This window comes from Pelophylax lessonae (assembly GCF_965119305.1).
Source record: "Pelophylax lessonae genome assembly, chromosome: 1".
Lineage (NCBI taxonomy): Eukaryota > Metazoa > Chordata > Amphibia > Anura > Ranidae > Pelophylax > Pelophylax lessonae.
In genome coordinates this window covers 350,377,877-350,393,002 of record NC_138768.1, presented here as the reverse complement: position 1 = coordinate 350,393,002, position 15,126 = coordinate 350,377,877, and the positions used below count along the sequence as shown (strand labels likewise).

General features: G+C 39.5%; 1 protein-coding gene across 2 annotated transcripts in view; it reads right to left on the bottom strand.

The window, feature by feature from the left end:
* The window catches only part of LOC309545090 (G-protein coupled receptor 54-like), a 240,844-nt gene that overhangs the window by 42,692 nt on the left and 183,026 nt on the right, over positions 1-15,126 (bottom strand). For both annotated transcript variants that reach the window (XM_082244223.1, XM_082244224.1), the window contains exon 3: positions 12,548-12,683. In XM_082244223.1, the coding sequence (XP_082100349.1) occupies positions 12,548-12,683 (136 nt within the window). The remainder of the gene's footprint in view (positions 1-12,547; positions 12,684-15,126) is intronic.

Genomic DNA, 15,126 nt, shown 5'->3' with positions numbered 1-15,126 from the left:
AAACTGCATTCACACATGGCACAGACCACTTGGTCACTAAAGCCCTAATATAATAAAGAAATTAACTGAGAATGACTATGCAAGTGGAATAAAAATTAGTCCATGTGCTCAAACAATGAAATGCACCAGCTGTATAAAAGGAAAGATAACAAAAGAAAAACCTTTCCAAAGCAGAGTAACAGCAGAGCTAAGAAACCTCTGGACCTAATTCATTCACATCTTTGCGATCCAATGGACAGAAAAAGTACCAGAGAAACTTGAACAGTATTTTGCTCAAAATTGGCAAAATGCGGAGTGTATTGCACACAGACAATAGAACTGAATATACAGGTGATAACGCAAAGGCGATTCTGAGGAAGCATGGCATAATATTTCAAACTACTATACCATACAACCCAGAACAAAATGGGGTTGCAGAAAGAGTGAACTGTACTCTACCGGTATGTGAAAGTGGAAGAACAATGCTGTTTGATTCAGATATGCCAACCACATATTGAGGGGGGGGAGGGGGGGTCAATTCTGACAGCATCTCCAAAACTGACTACCAGGCAAGTCAACAACCACAGAAAACTCCATATGAACTGTGGAATGGAGGGGCCCTGAATTTGAACCATCAAAAAAAATTTGTGCACATCCCAAAAGATAAACGTTCAAAGTGGGATGCTTGCACAAAGGAAGGTGTGCTTGGGGGGTACAGTAAATCTCAAAAGGGATACAGAATTCTACACCAAGACACAAACAAGGTAACCATCAGTAGAAGTGTAATTGTCAATTAAACTTCAGTGTGTTCAAAATCTCAGGGGGTGAGATGCACTTCCAAAAAGTAGATCAGAGCTGCTGATAAAGATTGCAGATACTTTGACAAAACCTCTTACAAGAAACAGATTTAAAGAACTGAGATCCAAAATGGGACTAATAGAAGAAGTAGTTAGTGAGTAGGGGTGTTGGAATACAGAATTGTATTTTGTTCAACAACTACTGTACATCAGTATTTAGCAGAGATATATTTTTCAACCAGTAGATGGCAGTGTTTATACGTTTGTAGAATCTAGGGTAAATTCTATGTCTTTTCTCTATAATAAAGCTTCCTGTTTCATATCTGCAGTTAAGCAGCAAAGCCAATGTGGACTGTGCACAGTTTGTTCTGTAGGGTTAAATGCAGAATTTCTAACAATATATATTTATATACAGTATATTGTGTGTGTATATATATATATATATATATATATATATATATATATATATATATATACACACACACACACATATACTGAATAATATCAGTATCAGAGATAAGAAATGGTGTAGAAAAAAAATCATAACCATCAATTCATATTTTTTTTTTTTAATTTCCCTTGCTTTAAAAACACAACAGGAATTACTGTCTTGATTTGTTGGCTGAAGGTGCTATTTAAAGTACAGCGTAACTGTGATGAATGAAAAAAAATTAAAGCTACTTCACCAGGTTGGATAGTATTTCTAGCAATGCAATTTGTTTCCACAGAAATTACATTTAAAATTATAGATCAAGTTGTACAATCCCACCCTGGTCACGCATACTCAAATTGCTACAAATGTATCACAATAATTAAAAAAAAAATTATACTAAAAAGCCCATCATATGAAGCAAAGAGTAAGATATAATTATACAAGATCACCTGTCCTGCTGCAATTAGCAACAGAATACAGAGAGGAAGCAGTCAAACCAACAACTCATATGGGCTGATTTATTAAAGCAAATAAACAAAAACCCAGATAAGACGATCTGGGGCGCTTGCATCGTTGATCGTATGCTAATGGTCAATGTGGTGCAATTCTGGTAGCTTCTAAGTTTTTATCTAAAAATTTGCAACTTGCTAAAGAATAAAAATAGGCATTCACGTAAAAAATCTCACATTCTATGCTATCATAGCAAAAAGGCAGCAAATTTACAATTATTTATCATTGGAATTTCTAAGTAGTAGTATATGGGTACTGTAAACTGGCAAATGCTTGAACTTCTAAACATGCGTGCATAAATATATGCATATAAATCGTACGATAACCCAGCCCCCATGTACAGAACCTGGAGGATTTTTGCAAATTGTATTTTTTAGTTTAGGCATGCCATGGTTTAGCTGGCATATCTTTGGATGCTGGAGGGTATGTTCTATAGCAAGCCACACTTATTGTGTACACTATGCAATCCTGTCTAGTCTAAGCTCAGTGCTGATAAGAGACACTAAAAAAGGCATCATACTGTATGACAAATTTGCTAAAAAAAAAAAAAAAGAAAAGCTTTGTAAATTAGCAAAAATTTAAATTGATGTGCCACATCACTGCTAAGTGATCCAAATAAAATGTTATTCCAACAAAAGTCAGGGGACGACCCAAAGAGTAACCAATGCATTTTGGGGGGTAAAAATCTCCCCTTCAGGGGCGCATACGTGGGACCAGCTGAAGCGGATATGCCTAGGTGAAGCTCTGCTCCCAGAGGGCAGACAACCAGTAAATAAGGAGGATTATCGGACGACATTCGCCTCACAAATTACCACACAGGTATCCGAGAGTCCCTGGCTCATGGCGGTATGGTGCTGGTCTGACACCGGCACAAAACAAACAAAAATCCTTTAAAGAATCCCTGGCCCGTGTTCTTGCCAAAATGGCAGTGGCTGCAGCTTCCACCTCAGCCTCAGCATGTCTCCCCACACACTCAGCTAAGCCCACTCAGGGCTCTATTCCCTCTCTGCTTACAGGGACTCTCTTTGCTCAGCAGGATTTAAATCATAATTTACAGGGAAATACAGATAAAGAAATGGCTTCCCCTGCTTTGCAAAATCAATTGGAACATATGTTCCAGAAATTACTTACCCAAACCTCTGACCACATCACAAAAGAGATTAGAGAACTGGGTTACAGACTATCTGACCTTGAAACACGAGTGGAAGACATTGAGAATACTACACAAACTATCACTGCAGATATAGAGAATTATTTTAAAGAAGAAAACCTTCTGTTACAGTCTCACCTGGAAGATTTAGAAAATAGGGCACGGCGCTATAACTTAAGCATGAAACTGTGATTGATTTACATACCACCATGCTTGCACTTTTTCAAGAGCTGCAACCAGCTATCCCAGTTGAGCAATTAGAAATGGGCAGGGTCCATCGTGCACTATCGGTTAGAAAACCTGACGGTCAACCTCACGATATTATCGTTAAATTCCATATTGCACGAATGAGCAACTCCTATCTGCAGCTAGAGAGAAAGATATTTTGAACTTTCAGGGTCACACCTATCAAATCTTTGCAGATCTTTCTCCTCTCACCATCAACAAACATAGAGCTTTAAAACCTCTACTCCAAGTTTTATTGCAACACCAAATCTCCTACCAATGGGGTTTCCCCTTCTCCAACCGCTTTACCTTCCAAGGCACCAAGTACGTCTGTCGCTCGGCGGAGGACCTACCGTCCACCCTTCAGGACCTACATTTGGCGGACCCTCCACAAGTTAACGAAACTCCTTGTCGGAAATCTACCTCAGGCTTTCCAGAGAAATATTCACAGATCAACTGAAGGAAAGACAGACAAAGCCTGCATAAACGTGGTCGCTTCATCTCTCCAGCTCCTGACCCGGCGGTCTCTATGGACTGATACCACAAGCGGTATTTATCGTAGTCCCACTTTGCTGTGGTTTCTCCCTTCTCTTTGGGTTTACTACTCTATTGTCCCTGTTTGACCTCACCAACTACATGGACCCACCTTATATTTAACTCACTATGCTGTTTTGCCATTATGACAGACTTCCGCTTCGTGTCAAAATGCTTTGGGAACTTCAGTTTTTCTTTTTTGCATACTAATCAACCTAATTTTTTTTTCCTCTCACGACTATTTCCTATGGTTACTTAATTTATGCCTTCAGACCCCCGCTGGCTGGTTGGGTCCCCCTTGGGGTTCTCTCCAGGTGTATGGGGGGTCTGCGGGCATAGTCCGGGCTCTGCTGCCCTCCTGGTTTATTATATGATATTACTATATAGTTTGGTTGTCTGCTCCCTTATGGGTTGCTCCGTGCACTCCCACTGGTTGCCCTCGAGAGTTTCATTTATATGAATCTCTTGATGCTGACCTTTCTTCCCTTGATGGGGAACCCTTGTTTACCCACCAACGGAAACCATTTATGTATGATTTTACATATGTCTTTGCCTTATAGCTTATTTTTATTTTGTAAAAAAGTGTGTAGGAAGAACTCACTTGGGAGCAGCAACTAGGGATCCCTGGACTAGAAAAATGAAAATAGAAAATATGTATACTAGTTCGCTACCCTGAATGTAAAAGTGAGGTGAAATATCACAGTTACACCTAATTCCTAACTTTTCACAAAAGCAGGATAAAATGACAAGTGCAAGTGCAAATATTAATGATAAAAGGTGCTCGTGCTCTCTTATCAAACTGATAATAAGTATGTATACATTATAAAAAGTGCATATAATAGACAAACATATAACTTCATGCATACATAAAGTGCACAGTGCTTGAATACGGAAATTGTTCAAGTGTATGTGAGTTAAAAACTCAATAATAAAGTGCATAAGATGAACTGAGAAAAGTGCACAGTGCTATGTGCAAAAAATGTTATATAATAAACTTGGTGAAAAAAATCAGTGATGGTAAAACAAATGCAGACGTCCCAACCACACTCAAAATGGGATTCCAGCTATGAGATAATGCTCCGCAATATAAAGTGCATATAAAAGTAATTCCATGAGCCTTATTGATATACAGTCCTTGGAGGAGAGAGGTGGTAATCCAAACTTTACACAGGTGCTGCATGCGATCTCACACATTCAGTGGATAGCAGCTTACCAGACACAGCTTGTAATCAGCCAGAGATAGAAGCAAAGGATTCCTCTCTCCCTCTGGAACACTCACACTTTTAGTCAAACCGGTGGCTCATGGGGATGCATCAGGTTTACATGCCCACGGACCAAATTAGATCTCTATGAGGCTTTCAAATCCTCTTCCACAGTCCCCGGTACCATATAAATAAGAGGCTGGATAGTGCATTATCTTTCAGGACTTTATTTAAAAAAAAAAGATTACACTTACATCATAAACTAATCAATCCAGCAGGTTACATGTCTATTTGCTGATGGTGTGCTTGTAATTCTCTCTTTCCCACACATTTCTGCACCCAATCTTATTAACACTCTTAAAGAGTTTGCCCACATTTCAGGCCTACAGGTAAATTTTCACAAATCTGCAGCTTTGAACATTATCTGACAGTGAGCTCAGTCTTGCTCAATCAGCTTTACCCTTTTCATGGTCCCCACACCACCTTTCGTATCTTGGCATTAAACTCACAACTAACATTTCTACCTTATTTTCAGCCAATTACACCCCTTTGTTGAAGAAAATAACTGACCTTTTAAAGTTCTGTGCCTCTCTCCCACTTTCTTGGATTGGAAAGATTAGCGCTATCAAAATGTCAATTCTTCCCAAACTCCTTTATTTGTTTAGCGTTCTCCTGATCTCGGTACCAGCCCACTTTTTCCGCATCTTACAGCTAGAGCTTCCTCATTTACATGGGATCGCACCCGGCCACAAATTCCCAGGTCTACTTTGTTTCTCCCCAAGGTCTGCGGCGGACTAGGTTTTCCTAACTTTGTTTCGTATTACAGGGCTGCCCAGATTGCCCCATGTTACCAAATATCATGCCACTAAAGAAATTCCACTTTGGATAGCTATTGAATCTACCGAACTTGATCCCTATTCAGTATCCAACCTCCTCTGGTTGAATCCTAAATCTTGTCCACCTGCTCTGAACCCAATTACTAAACACACCCTTTCAATCTGGGATAATGTGAAAGCCACATATGGACTTCAGTCTGCACACAACCCCCTTCTTTCCTTCTTACAAAATCCATTATTCTATCCTGCCTGGGTTTCCCCAAAATCTTTCCGCAATTGGACCACCACCGGTCTAACACGCTTGTATAACATGGCCTGTCCCTCAGGCCTATTACCATTCTCGGATCTATGTGAAACTTTTCAGCTGCTCAACCATGAAATATTCCGTTATTTGCAAATCATAAATGTTTATTCTACGCACACACGTCTAGAGATGTCCTTTTGAATCAGCTATCGCCCTTCGAACATATATGCTATACAGAGCCTCATGCCAAAGGCTTAATTTCAAAATTGTACCTGCAATTACTTACCAAACCTGCTATTGGTCCCCCAACATATGTTGCAAAATGGGAATCCGATTTAGGTCACCCCTTAAATGACACAATATGGTTGGACATCTGGACTAATACCAAATCCTCCTTCACCAACACTGTTGCGGTTGAAGCCTCTTATAAAGGTCCTGATGTGCTGGTATCTGGTTCCTGTCAGGATTGCCAAATTTTCTCCTGTCCATTCAGGACTCTGCTTTCGCGGCTGTACCTACATACTTGGTGGCATTGTCCGATTGTCACCTAATTTTGGGGTAAGATCTTTGATCTTGCATCCACAATGTTTGACACCCAAATTCTACCTGACCCAGTAACGGCTCTTTTGAATGCTAAACCGGATTGTCTTTCTCGCAAACAATTTACACTTTTTTTTCAACTCTTCACAGCTGCAAAGCAGACGATAGCAAAAGCATGGAAATCCCCTTCTTTAAATTTCCTTGAAACCAAGCACGAATTTTGCCATGTTACATGCTAAAATGACAGCTTTGGATAATGCAACCTTGAGCAAATTTGACTCCATCTGGAGACCGTGGATTTCTAAAATTCTTCCTCCAGAATTTAATGAATCTGTGCTAATTTTTTAGTAATGCCCTTATCCACACCGGCTCATGCGTCTTGTGGATTCCTGCCCTATTCTCTAGACCTACTTTCTACCTTTCTTTCCTTCCTTTTCTTGACTCTGCAGCCTCTTTTCTCTATTCTTATTCGGCTCGCCCCTCCTCCTTTCTACTTCTCTTTTCTCTTTCCTACACCCTTTTTATATGGTTTTCTTTAAATACAATTATTTTTAGCTACAGTCATCTATTTCCAAATACTCGGGTCCTATCTCATAGTGACTTTAGAGGAAACCCCATGCCTACATTTTTCTTATTATCTTATTGCTCCGAATAGAACATAGTTCTTCTTGATGCCCTATAATACTCACGTTATATTAGTTTGCAACCTGGAGTGCTGCCAATTCCTTTTCTTTTATCATATTAGTTTGTATGTTTAATTTTCTTAATGTCAAAAACAAAATGGAATGGGAGCAACCATTCACAAGATAAGGTGATACCCACGCGGTGTGAAGGGTGTGAAGGGTAAAAAGAAATACTTTATTCAAAAATTGAGAATTAATAACATATTGTCACACATATCTGCAAACACAAATCACAAGACATGACATTAACATGATTAAAAGAACATCCCAATGACAGAGCAGGTGAATGAATACAGGGGATATGTCACTCACGGCTGTAGAATAAGCAAATATCAAAACTCCCGCTATGCTGTGAAACACAATAGCAATGTGATAGTTAGCATTAATTGCATGACTTGGAATCAATCTGAAAACCACAGTAAGTGTATCACATTTCAAAAAATCAGATTCAATATTGCAGGTGTGGGTCGCTCTTCAGAGTGCTGTATTTCAGATAAAGCAACATGAGCTAATCCAATTAATCAGCATAGTAAGAGGACACACCTAATGAAATATTTGCTGATGTAAATACACAGACCAACCAAAAGGAGATTCTGAGACTGACTATGAGTGAATGGAAAAATAGTATATTCCACTGATGTCAGGTATTCCAATCAAGGAGTATAATGAATGGAAGTTCAAACACACATCCACATTTGATAGACAGTCCATTGTAGATATCAGAACTCCCACTATGTAGTGAAGCACAGTTGTAATGTGATGGTTGGCATAAATTACATGACTTGAAGTCAACTTGAAACGTGAGTTAAGAACCACAGTGATAAGTGTATCACATTTCAAAAAGTCAAATTTAATGTTGGAGGTGTGGGTCGCTCTTCAGAGTGCTATATATCTGATAAGGCAGCATGAGCTGATCCAATTAATCAGCATTGTAGAGGAACACACCTGATGAAACATTTGCTGGTGTAAATACAAAGTCCATCCAAATAGAGATTCTGAGACTGACTATGGGTGAATGGAAAAACAGTATATTCCACTGATGTCAGGTATTCCAATCAAAGAGTATAATAGCTGAAAGTTCAAGCACACATCCACCTTGGATAAACGGTTCAATGGAGATAGAGGGCAGCCTAAGCAGGATAATACTATATCACCCAAACATGGGCAGTGTAATACTCACTGCTTCTTGTCACTTGTGCCCCCAATATGAAGTTGACCATGACCAGGCTGGTGATAAGAACTTAGAAGCCAGTTTCAGAGTGTCCAAATTAAGTATCTGTGTTAGTAAGGGGAGATAAGGCTGAAGAGAGTGATCCCATGAGCTGGCTTCTCCTTTTTCAAATATAAAATGCGGTGAGTAAGGCAGCTACCGCCAGTCAGTGTCTCTCCACACACATCGGTTTGTAAGGATTCACGAGCAGCTCAGAGCACACCTGCCTGTCATCTGGGAGTAACAGCCGTCACTGGATGACGCGTTTCGTCCGCCACTCTGCAAACTTCCAATTTTTTACTGTATGGTCTCCCTCTGGGCTACAGTTTGATCCCTTTTGGGGTGTCCTGGAGGAGATCATGACCTTGCTCCCTCTTTCCTTTACCCCGATTGAACTCCACTTTTGCAATATAGTTCTATACTTCAAACTTGATAGATATGTTTTATTCCCATTTGGACCCTGTGCTATGCAATTGTCATGTATTTGGGAAATGACTTCCATATTCTTATTTATTTGTTATATGCTCTTAAACTAATAAAATATTTTGAACAAGAAAAAAAAATCTCCTCTTCATAGGGGATAAAAAAAAGATATCAATGAGCACCTCAGATATATGTAGAAATCCGATGTATGATGTTGGATAGGCTGGGGGGAGATTGTTTGGAAATTGAACAATCAGATTGTATAGTTTATGCCTTGAGTTATACACATATTACAATTTGGATATATTTTACTCATATATTTATATTCATCAGGTTCACATTTTATTTCATATATGTGTTATTATTTTAATTATTACTGTTTTTTTTATCCAATTGTTGAGCTGAAATTGAGATTCTTGTATCTGATTATCTATACAGTGGTACCTGGCATTAATTTTTAAATTTTATACATAAATTACTATGGGCTAATTGGTATTTGGTTTTAACCATAAGGAGGGCACATTGTATTGATATTGTATTGATATGGAGATATGGATCCTTGGTTACTCTTTGGATTGTCCCCCTGAATTTTATTGGAATAAAGTTGTATCTGAACCTCTTAGCAGTGGTGTGACACTTCATTTTTATAAATACTTTAGGATATCAATACCAATAAGAAAACTTTATGGTTCCAGTACTGTTTTTCAACTTTCCTCAACTAAGCTTTGTAAATTGTCAGTTTTAATCTCATCCAACAGCCTAAACAAAGTTATAAGCATTGAGCTTAGAAAGAGAATTCAACTAAATAACAGCACACACAGCTATTCCTGAGAATTAGGATGTACCAAATAATCGGATATATTATTAATTCCCATTCCTGATTGGTTGTAATAATATGGTTAGGATCTTGTGGGTGTTGGATGAAAAAATGTATTCAATAGCTATATTTTTTTTAGCAGTGTTCAAATCAATAGATGCTGTACAGCTGTTTTTTAGTTTTTTATTGCCTCTATAATTTGTTTTCAAAAACATTTTATACAGGGTAATTTCCATGACATTTTACAATACAGAAGATGAGCACTGTATTTTTACATGCTGACTGTCTGTGTCTAACCAAAATCCATGTATGTGGAGCAGGCAGAGAGGGCATTAGGTCCCTCCACTGAATCATTCAGCTATAATTGTAAGCCTGGACATTGGCTTGTAGTTTAAATCAGGACAGAGCAACCTAGGGTGACAACATTGCTCCTATAAAAAATGCACAATACAGTAAATGAGTATTGTTACCCTAAGACAGCAAGTGTGTTACTGGCAGGATCACCAGGGAAATAAAGGGAAAAAAAGCCTGAAAAATAAAAAAACTTATGCAACTATTAGATTTGATGATTGATAACCTGGTAACTGGTAATACATTTTAAAGCGAGTGCCACCCAAAAGCTCCACTTATCTGCTTCCCCCCCCCCCCCCTCCGGTGCCATATTTGAAACCTTTTGGGGGGAGCGGACACCTGTCAAAAACAGGTACCCACTCCAACTTCTATGTAAGGTCGCCACAGTGATCTATGTCATTTAAGTCCCCTCCTCCTTCCACCCGCTGCCTTCTGGGAGACACACACAGGTCCCAGAAAACAGCAGGACCATTCAGAAAGCACAGCGTGACTTGCGCATACGCAGTAGGAAACAGCACAACAACTGCAGCAAAATTGCACCACATTTTAGAATCATGGGCAGAATCGCGCTGATTCTGCAGGATACCTAATCGCCAAACTGTGAGTAGGGCCAAACTAGTTCGATACAGGCTCATTCTATTCATGAAGATTTGTCTTTCATGAATAATTAGCCAGATTATGGGCACATAAAAATCCGTTCAAGTGTCTAACAAAACTGCCCGGAGGCAGTTAATTGTTTTGTGTGATAAATAACATTTCTTCTCTAGTCACTGGGTTAGCATGACATTTGCAACTAGTGTTGTGCGAACGGTTTGGCCTGAGCATGAGTTCTGGCTGAACAGTGGCTTTTCCCCCCGTCAGGCGAACACCCACATTTGCAGGGCGTTCAGTGAGTGCCCGCCCTGCCGAACGTCCTGCAATGCACTGTGCGCTGCACAGTGCAGTCTAAGCCCTGGTTGGGCAAAGCTTTCCCCAATCAGGGCGCAGGAAAAGCTGGTTGCTAAGGAGCGGGGCCGGGAAGCTGGCCATGGTGTCCTTAACATCTGATGAGTCAACAGCTGTGAATGGGCTTCCTCGCTGACAGCTGAATAATAATGAAAAAATAATAATTTGCCGGTAAAAAAACATGGAGTGGGTTTCCCCCAAAAATCCATTCCAGACCCTTATCCAAACATGCACCCTGAGAGGTCAGGAAAGGGGGAGACGAGAGAGCTATTTGCCCTCAACATGGGGGGCTTTGGAGCAGGGGGGCTCTGCCCCCCACCCCAAAGCACCTTGTTTCCATGTTGATGGGGACAAGGGTCTCTTCCTCGCCACCCTGGGCTGTGGGGGGCTGTGGGGGTCTGTGGGCAGATGGCCTATTGGAATCTGGAAGCCCCCTGTAAGAAAGGGGCCCTCAGGCCCTCTGTCCTTGCAGAGATAGAAAAACAAGTGTGTGAAGAAAAAAAAAAAATAATAATTTAATATTTAAAAAAAAAAGAAAAAAGAAAATACCTAGATCAAGTTTGATCTAGGTAAGTGCCAGAGTTAGTGTTTGGGCCAAGGTCAAGGTCAAATGTCAGTGTCAATGGTCAGGGTCATTACTTTTTGGAAAGGCTTTTTTTTTTCAATTAGTATCAGTGTCAGTGTGTTTTAGGTAGAATTAAAAAAAAGCAAAATGCATACTATTGTTTCTGGGCTGTACTACGGGTACAAACAACAACTAACATACACATATATGGTATCACTGCAATCATCAGGAGCAGGATAATTTATTTTGGGTTGTTTTTTGGTGGTAGGTTATGGTAGTAGCAAGAAATATACAGTTACATTTTTAAAAAAATTATTTTTTTTTTCTTACTATTTTGGGACAGTTTTCCTTTGAAAAAAAAAAAATCAGGAGATATCCATTACCATTTACCACCAAATGAAAGCCCAATTTCTCCTAAAAAAAACAAGGCATAATCCACCTGGATGCACAAAGTAGTTGTGATGATATGTACAGTTTTACTAACACATGTCGAAATTGCAAAATTGGGCTTAGGCATTTAGATTTGTTTTACCCGAATAGGGTTAAAGGAATTTTTAATTTTTATCGTTGCACTTAAGGCATCATTAAAATCACTGCTCCTGTAAAAACGATCTTTTAAAAAATGTTTGCATGGATACATGTCCACAGTCTTTTGTCTGTCTCAAAAGGGCAAGACAAAAGGGCAGTACCCGGACTCCCTTACACTTTTTATGGCCAATTGATTTAAATTTTTAAAGTTTGGCTCCCATAGACTTCAATAGGGTTTGCCGTTCGGGTCAGAACTTTTTCTCTGTTTGGAAGATTCTGGTGCGAACCAAACAGAGGTGGGGTTAGGCCCATCTCTATTTACAACTAATTAACACGTAAAACTGCTGAATATGTAAGCTTCTCTTATACTCAAAAATAATTTCATTCTCCTCCTACATCTCAAACACTGAAAAAGTCAACATTTTCTTCCGATGAAAGAGGAGAGGCAATACATAGAAACTTACATTAATATGTAACACAATGTTACCAGTCAAAATGATAACCATGCTAATTAATACAATTTATATACATACATAATATAATAGTGTACATATTACATATGGTAGTTTAATTACCTATCCAAATACCCAGGCTAATAGCCATGGCTAAACGAGGAGTGCGATGTCGTAGTGACTGCAGTGGATATACTGTCACATAGCAACGGTCGACGCTCATTGCCGTCAGAGTTATACAGGTTGCCTGTGCTGTCACCTTAAAAATAAAAGCAATATTATGTTACATAAATACACCTTGCTACTTCTTAAATTAAGTCACATAACAGTTCAGCACAATTTATTCTCTTTGGTTGCTCTGGGTAAATGCACTTAAAATAAGCACTCTTTGTGAACTGGTGTTACAGTTAAGTTACATGTATATAAATAGAGTTAACCAGGATGAAAAAATAAACTTTCAAATCTTTCAGGTTCAACCGCTTAGCTGCATTATAGATTAATGATAACATTGCATTTGCTTAATAAATTATGTAGGCAAAATAAAACACTCATGTTTAAAATAAAAGTATATTTTTATTGCACTGATCCTTTTCAGACGCCTCTCCCCAATCGTTCTGTAATATTTTATGATCTCTTTATGCATAGTATCTGACAGTCTTTGCTCTTTGACCTAACTGGTGTTTAAGAGCCTTTTCATTGAAACCGTTTTCTTTTTTTTTTTTTTTTTTTATAATTTTTATTGGGTTTTCAAAGAAAAGAATAAGTACAAACATTGAAAGAAATTACGTCAATTGCATGAATATAACAGCATTCAACACTGGACGTGAACTCACATCCACAAATTTACATACTTCTATTTGCGAAAGTATCAAAATATTGCATCAATATATTGTTGAACAGGTATAATCTCTTCAATATACATAACAAATTGCAGACCACCTCAGCCCCCCGGCCCGGTCAGACCCCACGCAGCCCCCAATTGGGAACATAATGCGCCACGTAGGGCCGGCCAGGTCCAGGATTCTCTGCGAGGCGGTTGATAACACAAAGAAAAGATAAAAAGGGTAGGAGAAGGAGAAAAGGGAGAAAAAACATTATATGGAACAGGTGAGGCACTAGAATGTGAAATAATTCCCTTAGGAAGCTCTATAGGCCTCCCACAACTGCCATCTAGCTTTGAAAGTTTGGAACGTTAAATTTGAACTTGACAGAATGCTTTCGTATTCATGAGATTCATCTACCAGTTGAATAACCTCACGAAGAGAGGGTGATACATTGCTCTTCCAGTGGCGAGCTACAACCAGTCTTGCAGCATATAAGATATGCTGCACAACTATTCTGCAGTTAGGTGGAAACCAATCCAGCCCAATACCCAGCAGCGCCAGTTCAGGGTTTAGTTTATTCAGGACACCTGTGACCTCGGCTATCAACCTATGCACCAAAGACCAATAACTCCTCAAAGACATGCATGTCCAGAGCGTATGGAATAGTGTCCCAACCTGTCCACAGTCTCGCCAGCACATATTAGAGTAAGAGCTGTGGAACTTTGCTACAATGTATGGGGTTCTGTACCATCTCAAGTGTATTTTCATCGCTCCCTCTCTAAAGTTAGCACACCTAGTCAATGGGTAGTTCAGTCTAAATGCCTTTAGCCACTGTGCGTCCATTGAAACCGTTTTCTAAATGCTATGAAACCTGCATACAGAAGGAGCTTTTCATGTTGCTGCTGTGCTACCACTGTCCAATAATAATTAGGGTGGAGAGGTAGCCAAAGTGTATTGTCTTAGTTTGTATGTAGTGCTTCCCCCATGGGAGCCACTGATTAGGATGGGTTCTTTGCCTCTGTTTTTTCTATTTTTGCTCTTGGCACCATTCGACAGCTGCAGCAGGGTCCATGTTGACTTTTGCCATCTCGTTGTCTAGGTTACTGGCACTCAGAACAGAGAAATCCTCAGACAAACCCCCACGTGTAGGGCTATCCCCCTTGGAGCCACTGATTAGGATGGGTCCCCTGTTCTTTGCATCAAACTTTCCCCCAAAAAATCAGCCCCTCTAACACACCAGGTTGAGTGAACAAACATACAATATCACAGGAAATCACTGAAAATTATACTAAGTACCCAGTAGAAGTGCTATATCAAAGAGAACAGGCACCAAACCAGGTAATAAAGGCAAAGCTAATATATTGTCATCAAATAGGGTTTATAACTAGGCAAGCTTAAAAAGGATTACCAATGGTAACAGCACAATTTAGCATATAAATTGATTAACGGTAAGGACTAGGCATAGGATGACATTTTGCATCCAGATCAGCTTAAACAGTAGCAAGGCCACCTTAAGTGCAGCAGTAGTAACCTTTAATCTACAAGGTAACCTACAAAATGCTGAAATTATACTGCCAGAGTGCATTTATGGTGGCGATGCTAGTCCCAAACTGACTGAGTATGCACTGTCCCAAAAGAAAATGAGGACTGTGGGGGGGGGGGGGAGAAAAGGAGACTTGCAGAATAATTATAACAGGAGGGGCAGTCCTTTGAGATGTTCTTCTGGCGGCTATCGTTGGGGCACTTTCAGAGCATTGGAGCACTTAACCACCCTAGTTAACCTGGAAACTGTATAGGTATGGTATAGTCTCGGCACAGGTGCAAGGTATATGTGGTTCAGCTGTGGTAAAGTTTTGGTATAATGCTGTATAAGGTATG